General features: G+C 42.2%; 1 protein-coding gene across 1 annotated transcript; it reads right to left on the bottom strand.

Annotated features, from left to right (window-relative positions):
• Nucleotides 1–3,491: 3,491 nt before the first annotated feature.
• LOC147637900 (heat shock 70 kDa protein 14-like) lies at nucleotides 3,492–21,481 on the bottom strand. Its single transcript, XM_086799739.1, has 9 exons — nucleotides 19,871–21,481; nucleotides 19,551–19,790; nucleotides 18,994–19,089; nucleotides 18,583–18,813; nucleotides 18,308–18,505; nucleotides 16,707–16,853; nucleotides 16,372–16,521; nucleotides 16,122–16,252; nucleotides 3,492–4,104 (listed from the first exon to the last, which is right to left on the bottom strand). Exons 1-9 carry the CDS (start codon nucleotides 21,038–21,040, stop codon nucleotides 3,903–3,905), a joined length of 2,565 nt encoding a protein of 854 aa, XP_086655865.1. The 5' UTR covers nucleotides 21,041–21,481; the 3' UTR covers nucleotides 3,492–3,902.
• Nucleotides 21,482–22,681: the final 1,200 nt, after the last annotated feature.

Below are 22,681 nucleotides of genomic sequence, written 5' to 3'. Positions count from 1 at the left end.
TAACAATATGAGTCTTGGGATCAACGATACAAAAATGATGGAAGTTTAAAACTTGAGGTCAGTGTTGTGGGTTTGGATTGGCATCAAGGTTCCCGATCTTAGCAATTTGAAACATGGTTAGATTGATTTAACTTTTTTGGGTTTTTCTTCTTTGACCAAGGTGTATGTACTGCACAGGTCCCAATAATTTTGAGGCGACTATATAACGTAGGCACACCTAGGTATGCATTAGAATGCATAGAACATGCTATGCAAGTATGCTCACTATGAGGGTTCCATGGGATATTGGAGATGAGGTTTTTACCCTAGTTGCTTAGTTGATTTTATGGCATCGTCATGTAGTGCAAAATCACTCTACCACATATCATGACCTCAAAGAAGCCTTCTTGCTCAAGTTCCAAATGGAAAAAACATCTTTATAGACATCCATATCGTTCGCTAGGCAAGTTGTAAAACTTAAAGCAAAAACGTCTACCTATAGAGCATATGCTATGTGTGTTGCAATTAGGGTTGCAGGAAAGCACACAAAGCTTTGTGGATCCTTCCTTGTATTCCATGTTCCTCATCGAAACAGAGGAGAACTGAAACTTGGCTCAATGATGGACTCCCGCCTGCGCTGTGTGCTTGTTATCATGTGTTTTGAGAAACACTCGTCCCTAATAGTACCGCAAAGCAAAAATGTCTAGATTTTCATAAACTACCACTCTTGGGATACTTGTTGATAAATATTATTGATATATATGTATTATTGTTTCCAACAATTAGTCCAGATAAGCAACGACTTCACTCTAATAAAGCAGGTGTGAATATGATTTTAGAAACGTATGTTTTTCTTAGACTACAAAAATGGGTTTTTCTTTCACATAATTTTTTTTAAAGAGTTCTGAGATTTTTTGGATTTTTTTCTACGCTCACGTCTCTAGATTCACATCTGTTGACTCACACCACTAGATTCACACCTCTAGGATCATGTGTGTTTACTCAAACATATTGACTCACGTATGTAAGCTCGCACCTGGTGGTGCAATTATTAGACAATAATTATCCTTTAATACTCCAAAAATTACAAAGGACAAGATTTTTCCTTGAAAATTATAGTTGATATAGATTGTCTAATAATAAAATCCTTACGAAACATGAGTACATGTGTCCTTACAAGTCTTTCAATTGATTGCTACAATATTAGATATATCTACCTCTCGACTCAACGTCTCCAGACTCACGGCTCACATGTTTGTACTCACAACTCACATGTCCGTACTCACGGCTCACTTGTCCAGACTCACGGCTCACATCTCCAGGCTCATGTGTGATGACTCACGTATTTGACTCATGTCTTTTTCTTTCAAGACTCGAGACTCACATTCCCCAACCGAAGAACTTGTTGGACCTAGTTTTTAGAGTTTTTAAGGTTTTTTAAACTTGGTGAAAGATAATTAAGAATCCTAATCCTAGTTAATGATTATTATACAAGTATTAATTGCTTTTTATTGGTTTAGCATACTTCTAAGCTACTAATGCAAACAATGCATGAACAAAAATTACCTATTTCACTCTAATTCACACTAAATGGAGCTTAATGCTTATATTTTTGAAGTATATCCCACTCCCAATCACAATTACTAAGTTTTTCCTTGACTCAATGCAATGTAATCCAAGTCTCTTTCGCACTTCAAAATCATGCAAATCACCAAGAAACTAGGTTTTTGCCCTTCCAAGAGATTAAAATAGAACTTCCTAATGCTCAAATCAAAATAAAAAACAACAAACTAAAATCCAAGATTGCAAAATAATATGTTTTTCCTCCTAATCAACACCGAATAATATTGGGTAATCCCAACTACTTGAAATAGACGAATGAACGAAGCAAAGCTCTAGGCTAACCTCTGACAACAATCCCAAATATGTACAAGTCAAGAGCTTACCTTAGCCTTGCCAAATAATGTGTGTTGGTCCTTGCCTTCAAGCCACAAATGACGTGGGTAGGCTAGCTCGTCCATCGCACCCTTACTTCATCATACCAAAATGTTAATTACCAATTAATGGAAAGAAAATAGAGCTCTCTTTAGCTAAATGGAGACAAATAAAGATAGTCCTTTGTGATGGTTCCCTCTCCCACAAAGAGGAGGAGGAAGAAGAAGGTAATGCAAGAGAAAAACCTACGAGCAAGCCTTTTCAAGCACGCATCCATCTAATATCTGTGAATCCAATCACATATAAACAACCAATAGTAGAGAAGAAAGAAAGCTCACAAGTATCCTATTGCATGGGCATGACTGTCCATTGCTTACTGTCAAAAATGTCTTGTATACAAGTGCACTAAGCCAACCAAACTTGAAAATGACACCACCTCTATTACTAGTCTTCACCACCAAGTATTTACACGAAGTCTTCAAAATTTCTCTATTTCACATTAAGTACAAGGTAAGGCTTCTTCACATATTCTAGTGCCATCTTATATCGAGGGTGAGATTGGCTAATCAAGCTCTAAGTTCCACCAAAAGAGCAAAAGAGAGAACCAGTTACAACTAAATTTACATGGCCAAGAACAACACTACTTACGATGCCACAAATTTACCACCAGGCCTAGTGTAAGGACACCTTGAGAACACCACAATGGAAAGATGCCCACCAAGTGCAGTAGAGGTGGCACATTGAAGCTGCCAATCATTTTGCTACCAATGAGGTGGGGGGGCACTAGACTAATTTAGGCGGCATCTGACCCACTTGCATGATACACACACTACCCGTACTTGTAACCCCTCCTTAAGTGCGTTTGCAAACTTTAAATCCTTCCTAACATACCACAAATCTTATAAACGCACCTTGACCTTCAAAACTAACCATGCAACGGCTTCTCAAGGACACAAAACAGGGGAGCTACTAATTGCTTAATTTTGTAGTTTTGATCAAGAAAACACAAAAAAACAATCTTGTTCAACCAATCCAGGTCTTTATCCTTGAAATTTGGGCACCCTTCTCATACTCTAGTCAGCAACTCTACAAAAACGTTATTGGTCAAGATGCAATTTATTAATTCGCAATTTATTAATACTCAAGTGTCCCGACGCCCTAGAAAAGCCAATGATCAAGATGCAATTTATTAATACGCAGTTTATTAATACTCAAATATCCCAACGCCCTAGAAAAGCCAATCAACATTTTAACCAAAAGATAAATGCCAGGACACCCATTGTATGACGGGGTACTTTGGAAAGCACATTCACATATTTCCTTGATGCCTTGTCCCCAAAGCCACTTATTAAAACCTACCTATCACCTTCCTAAAACCCCCTGCATAGAACACACAAAAATGGTTCAACAGAAAACCGAAGGGGCTATAATATGCCCCACCTGTATATGAATAAAGGTATTTAAAACCCCACCTGTGTAACACCAAATGCAGAGAGGGCCAACATTATTTGTTAAACGACACTTCTTTCCAGCACAGCTTCTACAATTACCATATCCCCATGGTGAGATAGCCCTCGTTAATTCCAAAAAGATCCTTAATCATTAAACACAAAACGTTACAGCCAGATAAACCCACCAACAACAGCTCCAAGTCTTTCCACAATCATAGTTTTTTGAATTTATGCACTTTTATATAAAGAGAACACAGGACATTTCCCATTCTCTAAATTGCTGCTCATTTCCAAGAACTGTCCTACTAAGCAAAGAAGTCCTCAGAATGAAAAGAGAGACCTTTGCCATATCACCAAAAATAAATGGTCAGAAACCATCTTCTCTCTTCGAACTTGAAGAACTATGGACCTGGACTATACACCGCATTAAATAATTCAGATGGACTCCTCAATCTTATCAAACAAAATGCATTGTCAATTAGCATTTGACTAGGACCCTTCAAAACCATGCCAAAAGATTTAACAATCAACTCTACATCAATTAGCCTCCATTGTCTCTGCTTGTTGGGGGTTTTCAGTATCCATGGGTTCCGAAAACTGAGTCTCACCACCACCTGCTGCAGGTCCGTCTGCAGGAATGTTCTCTGTCTCGTTGCCTGTTGCTGGCTTGGATTGTGAAGATGGAGAAGCTGGTTTTGGAGGGGGTGGTCGTGATTTCATCATGACAGGCTTACAGATGCTGAAAAAAGACAGTAATATATTAATAGACATTTAGTTTTATTTGATTGGAATACATCAACTTTACAAATTCAGAGAATAATTGCACTTATTTAACAACAAACAAATACAAGCAAGGAAAACACTAAAGGTTTTGACGAGAATACAAGAACAAAGAAAAAGAAAAATACAACTTTCTAAAAATTTGAAGTTCGTAAAACAAGAAACATCACAAATTACAATTTGAATCAAGAAAACCAGTCTATTTGTTATCATCAGCACCCAAGCATAAGTTGCTCACTGGGTTCAAAAGACCCTGGTCTCCTGCGTGGACCCAGTGCTTGCTAAGAAGTACAATCAATACTGAAAGATAAAGCAAAGAGATGAGGTCCTAGGAAGAAAGGGGGGAGAGGAGAGAGAGAGAGAGAGAGAGAGAGAGAGAGAGAGAGCCAAAATAACCTATGAGACCAAAAGTCACAATAATCTGGTCAGATGAAGTACAAATGTCAGTGGAGTGTAACAGAAAAAAGTGAGAAAAGATCTAAAGATCTAAAAATCTAGAGATTCTTTGCTCTCCTATGTGAGGTACCTAGTACAAGTCCTCAATAAAGCTTTCCCTTCTTTTCTCTAAACATGTTACCCTTCGTAATTATTTTCCAGGCATCCTTTCTTGGAGAAAGTCTTATATCAAGACACCCAAAACACACCAGAAGAGAATTCACCTCACAAATTTTGGTGCCAAGGAGAGTGTTGAGAAAAGTTGTGCCAAAGCATAGCACTCTGAGATTTCCACAAAATGGATAGACCGGAGGTCCTCCATCACCTTAAGATTTTCAGATCTAGATGGCTAGACCAATTTGTGGAAACCTCCGGTTAAGCGCGCATTGGCGAACACAACTGGTATGGGTGACCTCCCGGGACTTGGCCACCCAGCCAATATCTAACAAGCTGCTCTTGCACCAAATTCATCTTCGACTAATCAAGGGTAGGGACAATAGCCACCAGGTCCCCCCAAGGGCAAAACAGGAGTAGAGCACACAAGACCAAGAACCTTCTGCACCATTTAAGCCTTTGCCACAGTAGTACATGCAGCTTTTGGATGGTGCTCCCACTAGTACATGCAGTTTTTGGATGGTGCAGAATCGTCTACCAACAACCCATCCACGGGACATATCAACCATGTTGGTGTTAGTCCCGTAGAGACAGAGAGAGGGAAGCACAAAGGGATAAGGGAAAACACAGTAGTTGTGAAGTTTTTGAAAAGCATACTTTCTATTAGCATTTAAGCCTCCTTTTCCTACAAGATTTGGCCTTAGGCCCATTTAGTAACTATGAAGGATATAGCAAGTAAATGCTTGTATGCCACGTGCGCATCTAGGTGTGCACTTATGTGTGTACCTATACTAATATAAGTGCTATGTGCTAGACTAAGGTCTACAACCATTCATTTAATCCTAACACCTAATGTACCCATAGCATTTATTTATGTGCATGTGTGCTCTATCCCTAACAACATTTTATGTGATATGATGTGCACATTACACCACTACATTTTTCTTAACATTCCCCCCTTAGTGGTTATGTGCACAAGTCTAGAAAACCTAGCCCGTGTTGACAAGTTGGGCTTGTGCTCCTCTAAGGTTGAGTTCACAGCTTCATCTTCGACTTCTTTCTTCTCGTCGGCAAGCCGCTTCTAACACTCATCGTTGTACAACCTTGAGCCAGTAGTGACATTTCCCTTTATTCTCCTTGTATGTATCACCCTATGATCCAAACTTCACCTTGCCTTTAGAGAGAAAAGCATCTTCTTCCCCTCTATAAAGTTTGTTCTTCCTCGTTTTCTCCTCTCATCAAAAGATAAAACCACCCCCCATGGACACATTGATGGATGAGTCAAAATTGAGATAGGAGTCTGGCAAGGACCAAGGAGTTGAGGATAGTGGTTACAAGTTGCTTATACTTCATGATTTCAACGTTGAGGACTTGTTCTTTGCGATCCTTCACCTTCGTCAGGTGATCTGCTATTGAAACTCCCTCATTCATCTTAAGGTTATCCAACTTTCGCTTCAAGAAAAGTACTCTGTCTTCATTACAACTTTGTTACATGGCTTCAAGGACCTCCCATGTGGCTTTGGATGTCCCGCACAACCAGGTGTGGGGTATTATAGATCTCTTCACTGAAAAGGCAATTACTGACATGGCTTCGGTGTCACGAGAATCTCCCTTCTTTGTCCTGGAGGAGTAGATGCCGCTAGAACCACTCGAGCAACAGTCCTAGGATTTGCGGGTGGTTTTGCCTAACACTGTGTCATGGATAGAAGAGACAAGAACATTAATAATAGGACTCTTTCTTGTGTCCAACCAACCATCACATACAATAGAGCAACCATACTTCTACTTTTTCTCTAACCCCAAGAGAATCTTTTTCCACGCATTTTAACTTCCTCTTTGTGATTTTTTATACGCAAAGCATCATAGGAAGGTGGCTTGAAGCTAGGCCCCACTTCCCTAGTGGCTCATACCATATCAAGAAAGTAGGGACTCTTGATTTTATAGAGCGGAATATCCTCTCCATAAAAGAACCTCCTTGTGGCCATTGTGGCATTTTTCCTTGCTTGCAAGTGCCTTGCATTTGCCAAATTACCTTGCATTTGCCTGCTTTTAGAGACTTTCTCTCTCTGCTCAATTTACCATCGGTCTTGCTTGCCTGAGCTTTTTGGTCTAGAGTAAGATTGGGCGCATTGGTCAAATTCTTGCCATAGATTCCCGTGCTCTGTCCTAGTAGGGAAGACTCCGTCTAGTTCTGGCTTTTTCCCTCCGAGGCGGTTGCCTTGAGAGTGGCAGGCTAGGAAGTTTTGGGCTTTCCACCATTATGCTTCATTTTGGCACTGTGCGCAAGCGAGAGTGCGTCTTCGAAGGTGGTTGGCCTAAACATATGCACCTCCCATTGGATTTGCATGTCCAAGCCATAAAGGAATTGCCCTTTCATGTCCTTGTCAGATAAGCCCAATTGCAAACATAAGTTTGAAATTTTATTGGCAATCTGAAGGACGAGTTGTGTGTCCTTGTCCTTGTCCTTGTCAGAGTATCCCGTGCTCTGTCCTGAGAAAGACCCCGTCTAGTTGTCAAATCCCCACCGGATCTCCTCGTGATCGTTCCTGGTATGAGACTCGAATCCTACAAACAAACAAACAAGGGGATGAAGGCCTGGACGTACCGACCAATCTCCTCCTCGCGATGTCCCATACCGCCACGAAGCTGCCCTCGCGGCATAGTTACCGCAGAACGGGAACGTTCCGGGAACGTCGGATGCTAGAACGGGAGCGGGAACGTCGCGGAACGCCACGTCATATGACATGTCAGCATATAACACAAAAAAAGTAACTTTTTGTATACGGATAGCCAAATATGCTTCATAATATTTGCTCCCCCAAGACATGAACATACATTTCTGCAAGCAAAACTTATTTATTAAAAAAAAAATCAAAACGTTTCGAGACGTTCTGGGAACGTGTCTTCGCCCGGAACGGCGTTCCGACGTTCCGGGAAGACCGAACGACGTTCCGTGGTAACTATGCTTCGCGGGCCTCGAGATTACTGCCGGCCTCGGTTGCATAAAGCAGGTGCACGTCTGCACTAGATCCAAGCTCCAAGACCATAGAGCTCTCACAAACTCGCGAGACTCTCTATATCCTTATGACTAACCTTGGCCAACCTTTTATAGGCTCTTCGCCGGTCATCGGGCGTCCACACTTAGACGCCCGCCCGTCCATACTTGGGTGCCCGCCCGTTAGTCTATCCCTAACTCAGCTCGCCAATCAACCTACCTAGCTCCAAGCTTTCCCAAACCTCGAAGCTAGTCTTGTGTGCGTGTAGCACACGGTAGATACACACTGTGCACATGACATCCCCCTTCCTCTAAGAGTTCACTCTTGAGCTCACTAAAAAGCCAGGATAATCTCTCTGAAGAGTAGTTAATGTCTCCCATGTAGCGTCCTCCTCAACACGATCCTTCCACTTGATCTTGTATTCCGTGATAAACGTATTACGCAATCTTCTTTCACGAAATCCAAGAATCTTTTCAAGTTCGTGCGAAACAAATGTCATGTCCTCGACATCTATAATTTCTTGAGCAGTAACCGTTCCACACACTACTTCCTTAAGTCTACTAACATGAAATACAGAATGAACTTTCACATGAGAAGGCAAATCTAATTCATATGCAACTGAACCAATCCGTCGTATAATACGAAATGGTCCACAGTATCTAGGGGATAATTTCATAGATGGACCTGTCCGTAAAGTCTCCGAATCTTTCGGAACTCGCAAATATACCATCGTTCTTTCAGAGAACTCTCTGGGTGAACGATGTCTATTAGAATAAAATCTGTCTCGGTCTTGAGCACTTCTAATAGATTCTTTCGCAACTTGTAACATTTCTTGCATATCTTGCAAAAAATTACGTGCTGCATCATGTTGAAATCCTGCGAATCCTACTGTAACAGGTGATCTAGAAGACCATACATAAGCATGAAAGGACTAAAACCTGTACTCGTATGCTTAGTACTGTTATATGCAAATTCTAACATAGGAAGATAATCCTCCCATAAACTCTGTCTTTTGGATACATATGCTCGAAGCATATCCTCCAAAATCTGATTCACTCTTTCAGTCTGGCCATCAGATTGAGGATGATCAGATGAACTCAAATTCAAAGTGGTTTCCAACTTCTCAAAAACAAGTTTCCAAAAATCACTCGTAAAGTCCCTATCACTGACTATGTCCTGCGGTAACCCGTACAGTCTAAACAATTACTCGATAAACTGCCGTGCTAATTGCGTAGTTGTAATAGTCTTCCGGGTCGGTAAAAATCTAGCCATTTTTGTCAAGCGATCTACCACAACCCAAATAGAATCGTGGCCTTGATGTGTTCTTGGCAATCCGGTAATAAAATCCATGAAAATACTTTCCCATTTATTACCTGGGATTTGCAAAGAATGCAACAACCCAGCCTGTCTAAAGCGTTCAGCTTTATTTGCCTAACAAATTTGACACTTGGAGAACATAATCTTGTACATATCCTTTCATCTTGGGCCAATAAAAAGTGTGTTTCACTAACGATGGACGTCGTGACACTCCTTAAGAATCTTGGACCTAATGTCCGGGATCTGTGATACACAAATTTTGTCACTACGGAATAGTAAACCATTCCGAATCATCGATTGGCCTTCTGCAGCCTAAATTATAGACTACTCAATCATTGAGTCTTGGTCAATCAATGAGCTCCTGTCCTGGATCTTCTGCCAAAATGGACCAAAATGACTATCAGTTCTCCAAAGCCCTCTCAATGACTAAAATAAGTCAGTAGAAATCTCGGTGAACGACAAAGTATTCACCTCTTGAATTCGACTAAGCGCATCTCTGCAACACTATTCATGGACCCTTTCCGATAACGGATCTCAAAATCAAAATCTTGCATTAACTTAGCCCAACGAGCTTTCCTTCCTCTCAAATCATCCGCATCACACATACTTGATTGATTGATCATCAGTCAATACCACAAACTTGGAGCCATATAAATAATGTCTCCAAACCTTGAGAGCATGAATCACAACATAAAGCTCTTTCTCAAGGGTTGGCCAACGAGATTGAGTATCATCTAGCTTTTTACTTTCAAAAGCAACCGGTCTACCATCTTGAAATAGAGCAGCCCCGATAGCATAGTCACTGGCATCAGTTTCAAGAACATAAAGCCGACTAGGATCGGGTAATGCTAAGATAGGTGCTTCCTTGACTTTATCTTTCAAAAGTCTGGAGGCCATATCCAAATCGTTATTCCAAGTAATAGGCTGATTTGACTAACGTCCACGACCTTTCAATAAGTTGGTCATCAGTAGTGTGAGCAGAGAGTACTCCCACACAGATTTCCGAAGAAAAACAACAAAACCGAGAAAAGAACGAAGTTGTTTCATTGTTCGCGGTATAGGTCAATCTAGAATCTTCTGAACTTGGTCATAGTCAATGCTCAATCCATCTCGAGTGATCTTGTGTCCCAAGTAAATGATGTCGGTCATAAAGAACTCACATTTACTTAATTTAGTATATAGTCGATTCTATCTTAAAATAGATAAGACAATCGTGAGGTGTCTAACATGATCCTCAAGAGTACGACTATATATCAAAATATCATCCAGAAACACCACCATAAATTTCTCCAAATGTTCCCGAAAAAGATCATTCATCATTTGCTGGAAAGTGGCTGGAGCATTGGTTAATCCAAAAGATGATACGAGAAGCTTGTAATGACCATACCTAGTCCGAAAGGCAGTTCTTTCGACATGTCTTTCATGAATACGTATCTGGTGATAGCCAATACGTAAATCTATCTTCGTGAAATATTTCGCTCCTACTAACCGGTCAATCAAGTCATCTGATCTAGGAAGAAGATAACGGTTCTTAATGGTCAGCTTGTTCAATCTCTTGTAATCTATACACATTCTCCAAGTATTGTTCTTCTTTCTCCTAAGCAACACAGGTGCACCCCAAGGTGATTTACTTGGACGGATCTGGCCCATCCTCAAATAATCTTCAACTTGTTTAGCCAACTCATCTTCCTCAGCTTGGCTCATCCTGTAAGGTGAAATATTGACAGAATGAGCACCAGGGATCAAGTCAATACGATGATCTACGACCCGTTCAGGTGGTAAACCCGATGGCAGTTCCTTAGGAAATACATCGTGAAACGAATCAAGTATCTTCTGTAATTCTTTGCTTTCAAACATACTTAATTCATTTACATCCATAGAAGGGATGAGAAAGGAAGAAAGTGAAATCAATACACAATGGAAAGCGGTATACAAAGAAGAATCCATTATATTTCCAAAATCAATTGCATATACAAGAGGTCCCTTAGAGAGATGAATACAATCACCTAAAATACTATACTGGATGTCTCTATGCTGAAAATTTTCTAGGTGCATAACATAGCATTCTAGAGTATCTTTGTAGTCCTGAATCTGGATTGGAAGCATCTCCACCTTTCGATCTCATACTAACCGACCTGCAGGTAGACGTACCTCATAGATATGATCGCTGGGTATCGTATCAAGACTTAATTTCTGCACAAGTTTGTAGTTAACAAAGTTGTGTGAATTGCCAGGGTCTAGAAGAATGTGAATCTTATGGCCATTCACTTCTCCATAAACGCGGAGAAGATCATGCAAGCCAAATACTTTAGAGTTGAACAGACAATCAAAACAAGTACTAGAGCGAGAAAGTACAATAATTGGCGTACCTGTCAAAGACAACTGGCTAGGTCTTTGGCTTGGGTCCTACGTTGGTCTTTGCACCCTTTTGCTTTGGGCACTCGTTACGCGTGTGTGCTTTTTCTTCGCAGATAAAACAACGTCCTTCCTTCTTAAGCTTTAAAGCCCTTCTTCGCTGGTGTCGAGCTTGAATTCTTCGAAGGTTGGTCCGAAGACTTTCCTTCAATCGTGTTAGCCATAGGTGCGGAGAACTTTCTTTTATGCTTGTTCCCCTGCTCGATAACGGATTTCGACTTGGAAGAGACCATTGTATCATCATAGATACGAGCTGAATGAATGGCCTCGTCCAATGTTTTGAGTTTGTTATTTTTAACCTGTAAACGATATGAGTCTGGTAAACAAGCTACGAAGAATACCAAAAGAGTAGTGGGATCCATCTTTGTAGCTTTCATCTGCAAGTCCCTAAACTTCTGGAGGTAGACCTCATAAGTGAGGTGTTGCGAGGGCATGGTCAAAGCTGAAAACCAATCAACATCATGATCATCCTCTTTCTTGAGGAATTCCTTCTTGAAGACGTCTTCGAATTATTGTGCCCAAGTTGTTGGCTTAGGGTTGAGTTCCTTCCACCAAAGCAAAGCTTTGCCGGAGAGGAAACCTGTGCTAACTAGATCTTTTTTCCATCACCATATGGATGAAACTGAAAATGGACATGCCACTTATGTAGCCATGTGTCCACGATCTCCTTGATATGCTGCTTTTTGAATTCCTTCTTGAAGACGTCTTCGAATTATTGTGCCCAAGTTGTTGGCTTAGGGTTGAGTTCCTTCCACCAAAGCAAAGCTTTGCCGGAGAGGAAACCTGTGCTAACTAGATCTTTTTTCCATCACCATATGGATGAAACTGAAAATGGACATGCCACTTATGTAGCCATGTGTCCACGATCTCCTTGATATGCTGCTTTTGCTCGCCCCCGAACGATTCCGGAGTAATGTTGGGACCTAAAGCAGAGGCCAAGGTATCCATACCCGAGAGAGTAGAGAGGGTAGTGGTCAAGAGAGCGATAGAGTTTTGCAAAGCTTGCATCTAGGCTGCGATTTGTGCCTGGTGTTCCAACAAAGAAGCTTTGAGAGCTACTTTGAACTCTTGGAAATCTGATTTTGACACATAATCGTCAAAAAGATCGGCATCGGTATCTTCCGTAGCCGGCAAGCCCTCGCGTTCAACAAGGGGCTCTAACTCCAATTCTTGGATCGACATCTTGAAGAGGGCGAGCGGAGAGAAAATTCGATCTTTACACAATAAAAGTGCAAGAAAACTTGAGAGCTTGAGAGCTTGAAAACTTGAGAGATGTGTGAAAAGAAGCTTGCTTAAGGGGTTTATATAACTAGCCCCAAAAGCTACTTGAGCGTTTGCTTTTGTGTTTATATATATATATATATATATATATTCTGCTTTCTTTAAAAAAAAAACAAACACCCTTAAACCTTGGAGGGGGGTTTTCAAACTTTTAAAAAAAATTTAAAGTTAAAAAAAACGAAAGCAAGCACAAATCGGCGAGTGCTTTTCTTGTTTTTTTTCCTTCCCTCTAGAATTAATGTCGCCAGCTACGTGCGTTGCTGATGTCAACCATCGGCTACCTTCGCCAACCTTCCTGCCGACGCCACGCCAACCTGCCAGCGCCACCTTTGCTCAGGCAATCAAGGCGGTCTGCGCTGGCCTACGCCTAGGCTCGGCCGCCTGCACAAGCCTGTCCCAAGCACCCGCTAGTCTGGTCGCCTAATTGCGTAGGCCAAGGCGCCTGCCGCCTGGCTTCGCTCGCCTGGCCGCTTGCCTACGCAGCCCTAGGCGCCCGCTAGCAAGGCCGCCTTCAAACGCCTGGCCGACTGCCAACCTTGCCGCTGCACAGGCACGACTGCTAAACGCCTGCCCACCAGCCTTGCCCGGTTCGACCAGCACTGCCACAACCGCTTCTCGTGCTCTCTCTCTCTCTCTCTCTCTCTCTCTCTCTCTCTCTCTCTCTCTCTCTCTCTCTCTCTCTCAATCCAAAAGCAACGTGCTTTTTCTTTTTTCTTTTTTTTCTGTTCTCTCTCTGCGACTGCACAAACGTCTTTCCTCTTCTTTGCAAAGCAAACAACCCTTTCTAGATCACAATCGCTATCATGACGGATTCTTATGATGAAAAAACAACATACTGAATCTGAAAACAGCAGTATGCACAGAAAAAACAGCAAGCTTTTTGAACACATACCTTTCTTCGACCTCATCTTCTCTACCTACCGACTTGCTCGTTCAAGAGGCATGCTCTGATACCACTGTCAAATCCCCACCGGATCTCCTCGTACTCGTTCCTGGTACAAGACTCGAATCCTGCAAACAAATAAACAACAAGGGGATGTAGACCTGACTCACCTCCCAATCATGACAACCATGGGCACGCCCACAGTCTTGGCTATCCCCACCGAGCCACGAGCTGCGCTAACTAGGTTGACGTACCGACCAATCTCCTCCTCGGACATCCTATACCGCTACGAAGCTACCCTCGCAGGCCTCGAGATTGCTGCCGGCCTCAACTGAATAAAGCAGGTGCACGTCTGCACTAGATCCAAGCTCCAAGACCATAGAGCTCTCACAAACTCGCGAGACTCTCTATATCCTAATGACTACCCTTGGCCACCCTTTTATAGGCTCTTGGCCGGTCATCGGGCATCCACACTTGGACGCCCGCCCGTCCATACTTGGGTGCCCGCCCGGTAGTCTATCCCTAACTCAGCTCGCCAATCAGCTTGCCTAGCTCCAAGCTTCTCCAAACCTCGAAGCTAGTCTTGTGTACGTCTTGTGTAATCTGCATTTTTTGCTTCCCTCTTCTGGTGGCCTCACGGTTGGAGGTCCAGTCAACAGAAGCTTCTGCATTTTTTGCTACAGGAGGATTTTCAGGTGCTGTCCAGCATCTAAGGGCTGCGTTTTGGTGGGAGGAAGGGACCTACATCAGTGTTTCTGATTTGGACAGTTTTTTATCTTATGAGGTTTGATCCTATTGGTTGGATCAATGATGACAGTTTCAGATTTTTTTGGTATTTTTCCAATCAGCCATATTATTTGTCTAGTCGGCCAGGTCTTGTGCTCCAATCGGCCAGGTCTTCATGACCTATATGTAGGTGGGCTAGCCTCTTCACTTTTGTCATAACTTGGTCATCTTTTGTATCCCTCACTTATGAGACCTTTATGTCTCTTGCTCGGGATTGCTTTCATTGCAGTATATTCAACATAGTTGCTCTCTCTCTCTCTCTCTCTCTCTCTCTCTCTCTCTCTCTCTCTCTCTCTCTCGCTCTCGCTCTCGCACTTCTCATATCAACACACTCTAGTACTCATCTTGCTTCCGCTCTGTGCACTCATTCACCCACATCTAGAAGCCTCTCACCGCCACCTGAGAGAGGAACCCACCCAAGACACCCCACCTCTCAAACGAGTCAAACAGTGCACACACAAGCCTCTCCGTTTGCCCGGATTTACCGTAGAACAAGCGGTTCAAATGCAGCGAGCTAGGCACCCAAGCCCTACCGCACCGCATAGGCACTCCGCTCGTCAGCTCCAAGTCCAAGAGATGCTCCAACAATACAAAGATGCCCACACAGGACATGTGGACATTGATGCCCTTTACAAAGTTTCTGAGGATGATGATGAGACCTCTCCACCAGCCACCCTAGCTTGAAGTTCCTTGGACCTTGGATCATCGTGTTATTGTATTCCCGAGCATGCTACTTGTATTTGTAGATAGCAGTCTTTTTCCAATGTTTTATTTTTCTGTTTTCGCAGGATCACTATAACACTTGCATACTTTGTAACACCTTTTTTGTCTCATAGACCCAGTGGTCTTTTGAAGACGTTAATAAAAGTGTCTTTCTCCTCCATTCATTGGTCTCACCGAGATTCAAGGGTGATTGTGCTCAGAAGTATGTGACGTATTATTAAGGACCATAGTCGTGGTGCAAGGAGATATATGTTGATGATGTGATGATGCTTTTATCAAAGGACTGTTTTCAAAGAAGTGCATGTGTGAACTTTATCTATGCAGTGTGTGTGAGTAAAAAAAGTAAATTTCATTTATGGGTGTGTGAGTTCACACCAACTCCATAGGTCCAACGATCGGGCAAAAGGCTAGACCCATGGGATTGGACAGGGCGAGGCTAAGCCTATGGATCTGGTCTTTATAGAAGAATGATCAAACAATAGAAGGATCAAACACTGGAAAGTCGGTGGGAAAGGTGGACCAGAGATATAAGGTACTGTTTAGAATAAGACCAAATTGTATTTAGTACAAGAAACTTGGGATGAGTACTCTAGATCAGCTGTCATGAATAGGAGATAAAGCTCCTTCCTAGCCACAAAACCTAGCTCTCTTCTTTTGGCAAATGCTTTTTTTCCAAAAAGGCTGGTAGATGATGCCCCAATGCACCCATTACACTAGGGTGCCATGTGGACATGCTGGTCTTGGTCTCATAGATCCTAGATGTTAATACAATATTTCTTTCTTTCTTTCTTTTACACACAACCTTTGAAGGCTAAGACATGCCTTAAAGAAGAATTCAATTTTCTGTTTCACAAGTTTTTCCACATAAACTAAGAAAGATTTTAAGTTCACCGATGCAACATACCAAAGATAAATTCTTGGAAATATCAGCACATTAATGAAAACACCTCATAGCCCAAAGGCTTTCCACTAAGATAACTTCTCACAAGTCACAATCTGGCATGCAGTAAACAAAGAGGTACTTACCGATCTAGAGTTTCTGTCTTCTTCTTCACCTCTGCACAAAGGAGAACTGGATTCGCTGACCTGGGGAGATGATCTTGCTGCTGCTTTTTCTCCCGAAACCAATCTTCCGCTTTGTTGCATTCAACAATGACCTGCATATATACAAACATCCGGCACATTACAAACAAGGCACGAATGTTTGATATTAAACCAAGCAGCAAACATAAATTGATTAAATCAAAGCTCAAAACACAGTTGAAGAGCAGCTTGCCTTATCTTTCTCTAAGGTATCAATGTGTTCGAATTTGGGATCCTTTGATCTTGCAGCTTCACGGAAACTATTTATACAGTACAACAACTGCTCTATGCAAGGTCCACGGGCCTCTTCTTCCTTGAACCGTTCCTCGATGGGGTCTCCAAGCTAAATTTTACCATAAACAAACAAATTAGCCAGAAATACAAAATTGCCTTTATATTTCACTAGCGCAGGTTAAAACATAACAACAGGTACCAACTCAAACTAGCTCCCCATGAGCATTTTTGCAGCATACCTACTTCAAATATTGTGTTTAAGAATGGGTGTAGATAAGAGGAGACATCACATACCTTCTTTAGTTCTGCTAGTTTTGCAACATAAACACCTTTTGATTCATCTTCTCCTTCTTCATACAACCAATCTTCTGTCTCCTGAAGCTTTGCAGCCAAATCCTCTCTCTCTGCATCTGTTGCATAGTCTCCATACTTTTCATACATCTGTAGCATTTCAACAAAGCCCACGAGTTACAGAAAGAATCAGTACAAACTAATTCCATGCTATTTGAGACATCGTTCAGACAAACTTCAAAAAACTGTGCTGTGGCTGGCAAGTATGTGAGAGACATGGAGTAGACAATGGATCCTAGACCATTCCATAGGTGATATCTCATGCCATTGGAACATATGGATTTTCAACAAAGATGTATGATGAACCACTTTGGGATATTGTAGTTTCACACGGCTACTTATTGGTACAATACTTGCTCAAGCCACATAGAAAATGACTTTTACACCTCAAAACCAAAGTAACTAGAAGCATTTTAAGTTTCAAAACCTAAAATTTCAGCCTCTCAAGCGATGCCTTGATAAAAAATGTCAACGTTTAGGTGTATGTGCACATCCATGTACCGGTATAAACACACACACACACACACAGATGTACATATATATACGTGAACCTAAACAGAGGTATAATGCAAAAGCAGATTAGTAACTTATATTGACAAAAAGGGCAAAACAAGAGGCAGGTCGTAGCATCAAATGGGAGTAGACAGGGGCATAAAATAAACACAAGGGAGAAAACCAAAGTAATACATGTTTCTCTTTGATAGAACAAGATTGACACGGGCATGCAGATAATAGGTGAATGTTAACAAAACCAGAGGGGCAGCATGTGATGAAATCCCAACAAAGAAGTAGGAGACTGGATTAAATGCATAAAATGTGAAACATAAAAGCAATAGAGTGGAAACAATAGGAGACAAAAAAGAAGCATTGGTCTTAGTTAATAAGAGCAACAGATATCCCATCAATAAAAGATAATTTTTAAAAAACATATTTAACATTTTTGTCTCTGTTTCATCTTTTTAGAAACGGTTTGAAGGTTATAGAACACAAAAAGCGTAGTCTGGTAGCTATGCTCAAAACATCTTGAAATTTTGTATCTTGATCATTATCGTGCAAAAGCTCTTCTATGTGGAACAGCCCAGGGTGATCAAAGGAGGTACCAGTTGAAGCAGAATCTAAGAACAACCTAAAGTTGTTCAGGTTATATCAATAAACCAACTAAAATCTCAAAAAGAATTCCCTTTGAAAGTCTCTGCTTGTACTCATTACAGTATATCATTGCAGACTGTAGACCTCAAACAATCAAAATTTCTTTATGCAACACTCGGCTTAATCAAAGCCCTCGCCACTTAGGCAGTCAACATGGCAATCACATCACGCAAGGACCCTTAATCAAGAGATTAAAAGATAGCGCTACTCTAGGCAGCAGACAGACTTTCAAAAGCATTCATTGTTTTGGCACAGTTGAACTGCTCATGACATTTGTTAAGCTCTTTCTAGACAAAACAAGGCCCTGTTGGACATTTGAATTGCTTTTTATCAACCTTTTCTGAACTTTTCAACTCCCAAAATCAGTAATGTAAGTGGTACACATCATGTAATACCTTGTTTCGCATGTCATACACATATGCTTCCACAGCATTCTTCTTATCTTTTGTTTCTTCCATAACTCGGTCCTGCAAAGCCATCTCATACTCCTTTTCAATGGCTTTCTGCAGATCACCTTGTGAAATCCCTCCTACCACAGATTCATTCACACCAATAACTTTTCTCTTGCTCTTCTTTTTCTTTGCTGCTTCTTTCTGCAAACACAAACTAAGATCAGCACATCGTAGCCCAATGTTACTAAGCAGAAGGCCAGAAACCTTTCCAAGCAAACCTTGGCGGGTTCCACGTCCATTTCAGTTGAGTTTGGCTCACTAGCTGAACCTCCATTCTCGGTCCCACCTACTGTCTCAGCAGGGCTGCTTTCAGTTGTGTCTATCTTTGCATCACCAGCATCAGTAGAGTCTCCCATTTCATCTACACCAGAGTCTTTGTCCATTTCCATTGCTGAGGATGCGTCCTTTGACTTGGCAACAGGAACATCTACTTCCTCCTCTTCAACCATCTACCAAAACAAAGGCCAAAACCCCTGATCATGGTCAATGACATAAGTCATTACACCCCCTTTTCCTTTCTACAAGGAACAATGTTAAAGCAAACCTTACAAAAGAAGGTCGAGTAATTGAAACTCACAGTTCGCTAAAAGCAAAACCCTACAAAAGAAGGTCAAGTAACTCAAACTCACCGTTGCTGATTCCACTGAAACAATCCCATGCAAATTCAAACGAATCTTCACTTTTATCTTGGCCTTCTCTGCTTTAGAAGGTTGAAACGGACCAATCTGAAAGTATTCATCCACAAAAAGACCGCAAAACTTTAGTCTGCAATATAATAACGCAGATCAAGCATCTCGCTACAGAAAAGCACTCTTCCAATGGCTTCAAAAACACAATCCTCAAACTAATGAGACCTTGAAATTCCTAGAGTACAAAATTGGGTGTAAATTTTATTGATATCCGAAGAATTTCACTACAAAATCTTCCTTGTGCTACATAACAAGGACTTGAACAGATCACCCTCTCTTTTCCAATCCCAAGTCATTCCATCTCTACTCCAGTTGCAAAGAACTCTAAACATAGACCATTTCTATTAATCACAACAGTCTGCGAGTGAGGTGGATTGGACCAGCAAAGCAGATCCCTATATGACTGACTTGCCTGAAAAATCAGCCTAACTCCATACAGTTCAGTAGTGAAATCAAGCAATCAGTCACTAGCCCTTCACAAAAGTATTGCTACTTACTGTGAACGTGCTTATTTTCTGATGAGTTCCAGGAGGCAAATCATGCATGTCTGCGTACAGCACATCAACAGTAAAGGTGCCCGATCTGTAGAAAGTCAGCATCTTCGTACTTGGAACAGAATTTCCCTTAGGAAAGACGACACTGGAAGACTGAGCTTCTGCAGGTGCTCCTCCTCCTTCCGACTCCGGTGCAGAACCTTTCCATGCTAGAGAAATGGAAAAGGGAAAAGCATCTTGAACCTGTGCATTAATAGAAGCAAATTAAGGAGACACATCAGCAAACCCATGAAAAACTTGCACTCATAAAAAGCTACTAGTACCTCAAAGTCTCGGACTCTGAAAGTTGGGCTCAGCATCGCACATTGCAGGGCACAGCCACGGGCAATACATTCACTGGCATTCATTGTCCGGCTTGGCTCCTTCTTAAACACAGCGGAAAGTATTTTTAATATTGCTGGAACCCGAGAACCAGATCCCACTACTTCTACAGCATAAATCTTATCCGTAGAAATGTTAGCCTCTGCTAGGGCTCTCTCGCAAAGGCTCATCGCCCGCTCAAAAATAGGCTGCGAGAGCATCTCAAAAACATCTCGTTTCATGTGACCTCTCACATCCTTCTCATCCATCAAGCACTCAATGTTCAGTGGAGCCTCCGGGTTAGCACTCAGCACTTTCTTGAGCTTTTCACAGGCAGCCCGAAGCCTCTGGCATGCCCTGGGGTTGGACGACACATCAATTCTATACTCTTCCTTGAACCTCCCACAGAAACACTGGAAAAGAACTTCATCGAAGTCCCTGCCACCAAGGGATCTGTCGAAAACTTGTGTCAGAACCTTGAGCTGACCCTTTCTGAAGGCAACTATGCATACCTGCATGGAAGAATGCCCCACATCCACGAAAACTACATTGATCGGGTCATTTTCCGGCAAATCAGTCTTATAGATTCCATATGCGAGGGCAGTGGCTGTGGTCTCATGCATCAGGCGAAGTGGGCGGAGGCCCGCAATGGCAGCGGCATTCAAGATAGCTCGGCGCTGGATCTCGCTGAAGAAGATGGGGATGCCGATGACACAGTCTGCGACATTAGTTTGCAGGTTCTTCTCGGCAATGCTCTTGAGGTTTGACAAGACCATGCCGAGTACCTGAGTAGGGGTGAACGATCTGCTCTCGCCAAGGTACTGGACATGGAGGAGGGGGGAGCCATCGGGAGATTCTGTGACGAGAAAGGGCAGGAGACGCAAATCTTGCTGCACTTCGGAGTCGTGGAAGCGGCGTCCAATCAAGCGTTTGATCTGCGCAATGGTGTTCTTGGGGTTCATGGTGAGCGAAGCCGAGGCCGCCGTGCCAATGAAGCGTTGTTTGTCGCTGAAGGCGACAAGGGCCGGCGTCTCCCGCTTCGATTCATCATTGAGCACCACATCGATCCCGCGCTGCCGGGCCACGGCCACGATGCAGTTCTCGTTGCCGACATCAAGCCCGACCACGCTCATGGTTGCTACCGGACACGCACAGGCGCAGCAGGTGCTAGGGTAAGGGTAAGGGTTAGGGTTCGGGTTACTGCTAGGATACGGCTACGATAAGGTGTCCTTCCAGATCGAAAACTAGAGCCTTTCTCGGTAATGCACGGGCAGAGGGGCGCCCGACGCTGCACAGACCAAGATTAGGGTTTCCTACGATAGGTTTTTGAAGGAAGGTCGCTTCCCCAGAAGTGAGGCTCCTCCCGCCAGACACAGACAAGCGCTAGGGTTAGGGTTTTAAAGGGGAAACGAGTACACGAAGCAGTTGGCTGTTGGATCTCGATGGAAGAGCACACACTAAGAAATGACGGCCATTTTTCGTGCAGCTCAGCTTGTTCGTAAAATAATAAGGAAGGCTAAGCCCCCTAATTTCTAAACCTCACGAGGGTTTAGCTCATATAACTACCTCTAACCGTTGTTAATATCGTCGTGCCCTAAAAAATGCTTGGAATGGTTGGGACACATTAAAAAACGTCTCGAATTAAATTTCTCTACCCCGCATTAGAAAATGCAAAGGTAAAACCCCTTTACATGTGTGCAAAATGTTTTTGTTCATTAATTAATTAGCAAGTAAACGTAGAAATTTACAACTTACCTTCCTCAATTTTCCCAAATTCCTAGAGCTTTGTTTTAAATACAAAAGGTTTTTTTAAGAAATAGGGTGGAAAACCTGTGCACATATTTTTGGAGCAATTGTTAGGGCACCCTTCAGCTTTTGCTTGGATCCTCCCAAATTTTTTTTTTTTGATGTAAGCTTTGCTTGCAAGGTTATTATTGCCTTATCTCGAAAAGGAAAAATTGCTTCAGCAACAATAGCCATCATCCCCATCCCAACAACATCTTCAACTCATGCTAACGCTAGAGAAAGTTTCGTTCAAATGTCCAATTTGGAAAATATCTTCAATGTTGAAAGAATTATTTCAAAGGCAAAGAGTTTGTTTGCTTTGTTTGATCATCGTCGTGTAGGCAGCAGCCTACACACTTTTGCAAACAAGCGTGCCGAAAAACACAGACAGTCGGCCATGTACCACTAGGACAAGCTTCTGCCTACACACTTTTGCAAACAAGCGTGCTGAAAACACAGACAGTCGGCCTTGTACCACTAGGACAAGCTTCTGTAAAGGGACACATCTCCCACGAGGAGAGACCTCTCCAAGGACCCAGGCAAGAGGCTTCTCCAAGCAAAATTCTCCAACCGACGAGACCCGCACAAGGAGGAGACACCTGGCACTCCAACAACCACCACCAACCAAAGCATGCAAACCATAGTGATGCGTTGCCATGCAAAAAATAATAAACCGCTTCGAGGGTTCGTTACATTGGATGTTTGGACTCCTTCGAGGTTACAACCCACGCGATGAAGTTATTAAAATGCTTTAAAGGAACATTATAATTTTTAAATATGAGTTTATTCACCATGCATCTTTTATTAAGACATTTATCACTTTGAAATGAAGGTTTGATGTGAGAGAGGTATTACATGACATTGTGTGTGTTAAGGTTCGAGTCACGACCATTATCAAAGTTTTAATTTTCGATGATGAGAGGAGTGATTAAGAGTTTATTTATTTTTAATCTCATGCCTTTTGGGAGAGTTATTAACATGTGGGAAAA

This window comes from Cibotium barometz, chromosome 6 (genome assembly GCF_041138505.1).
Source record: "Cibotium barometz isolate CiBa-2024 chromosome 6, ASM4113850v1, whole genome shotgun sequence".
NCBI classification, from domain to species: Eukaryota; Viridiplantae; Streptophyta; class Polypodiopsida; order Cyatheales; family Cibotiaceae; genus Cibotium; species Cibotium barometz.
Note: the sequence above shows the minus strand (reverse complement) of the source record. Positions and strands in the feature narration are given on the sequence as shown.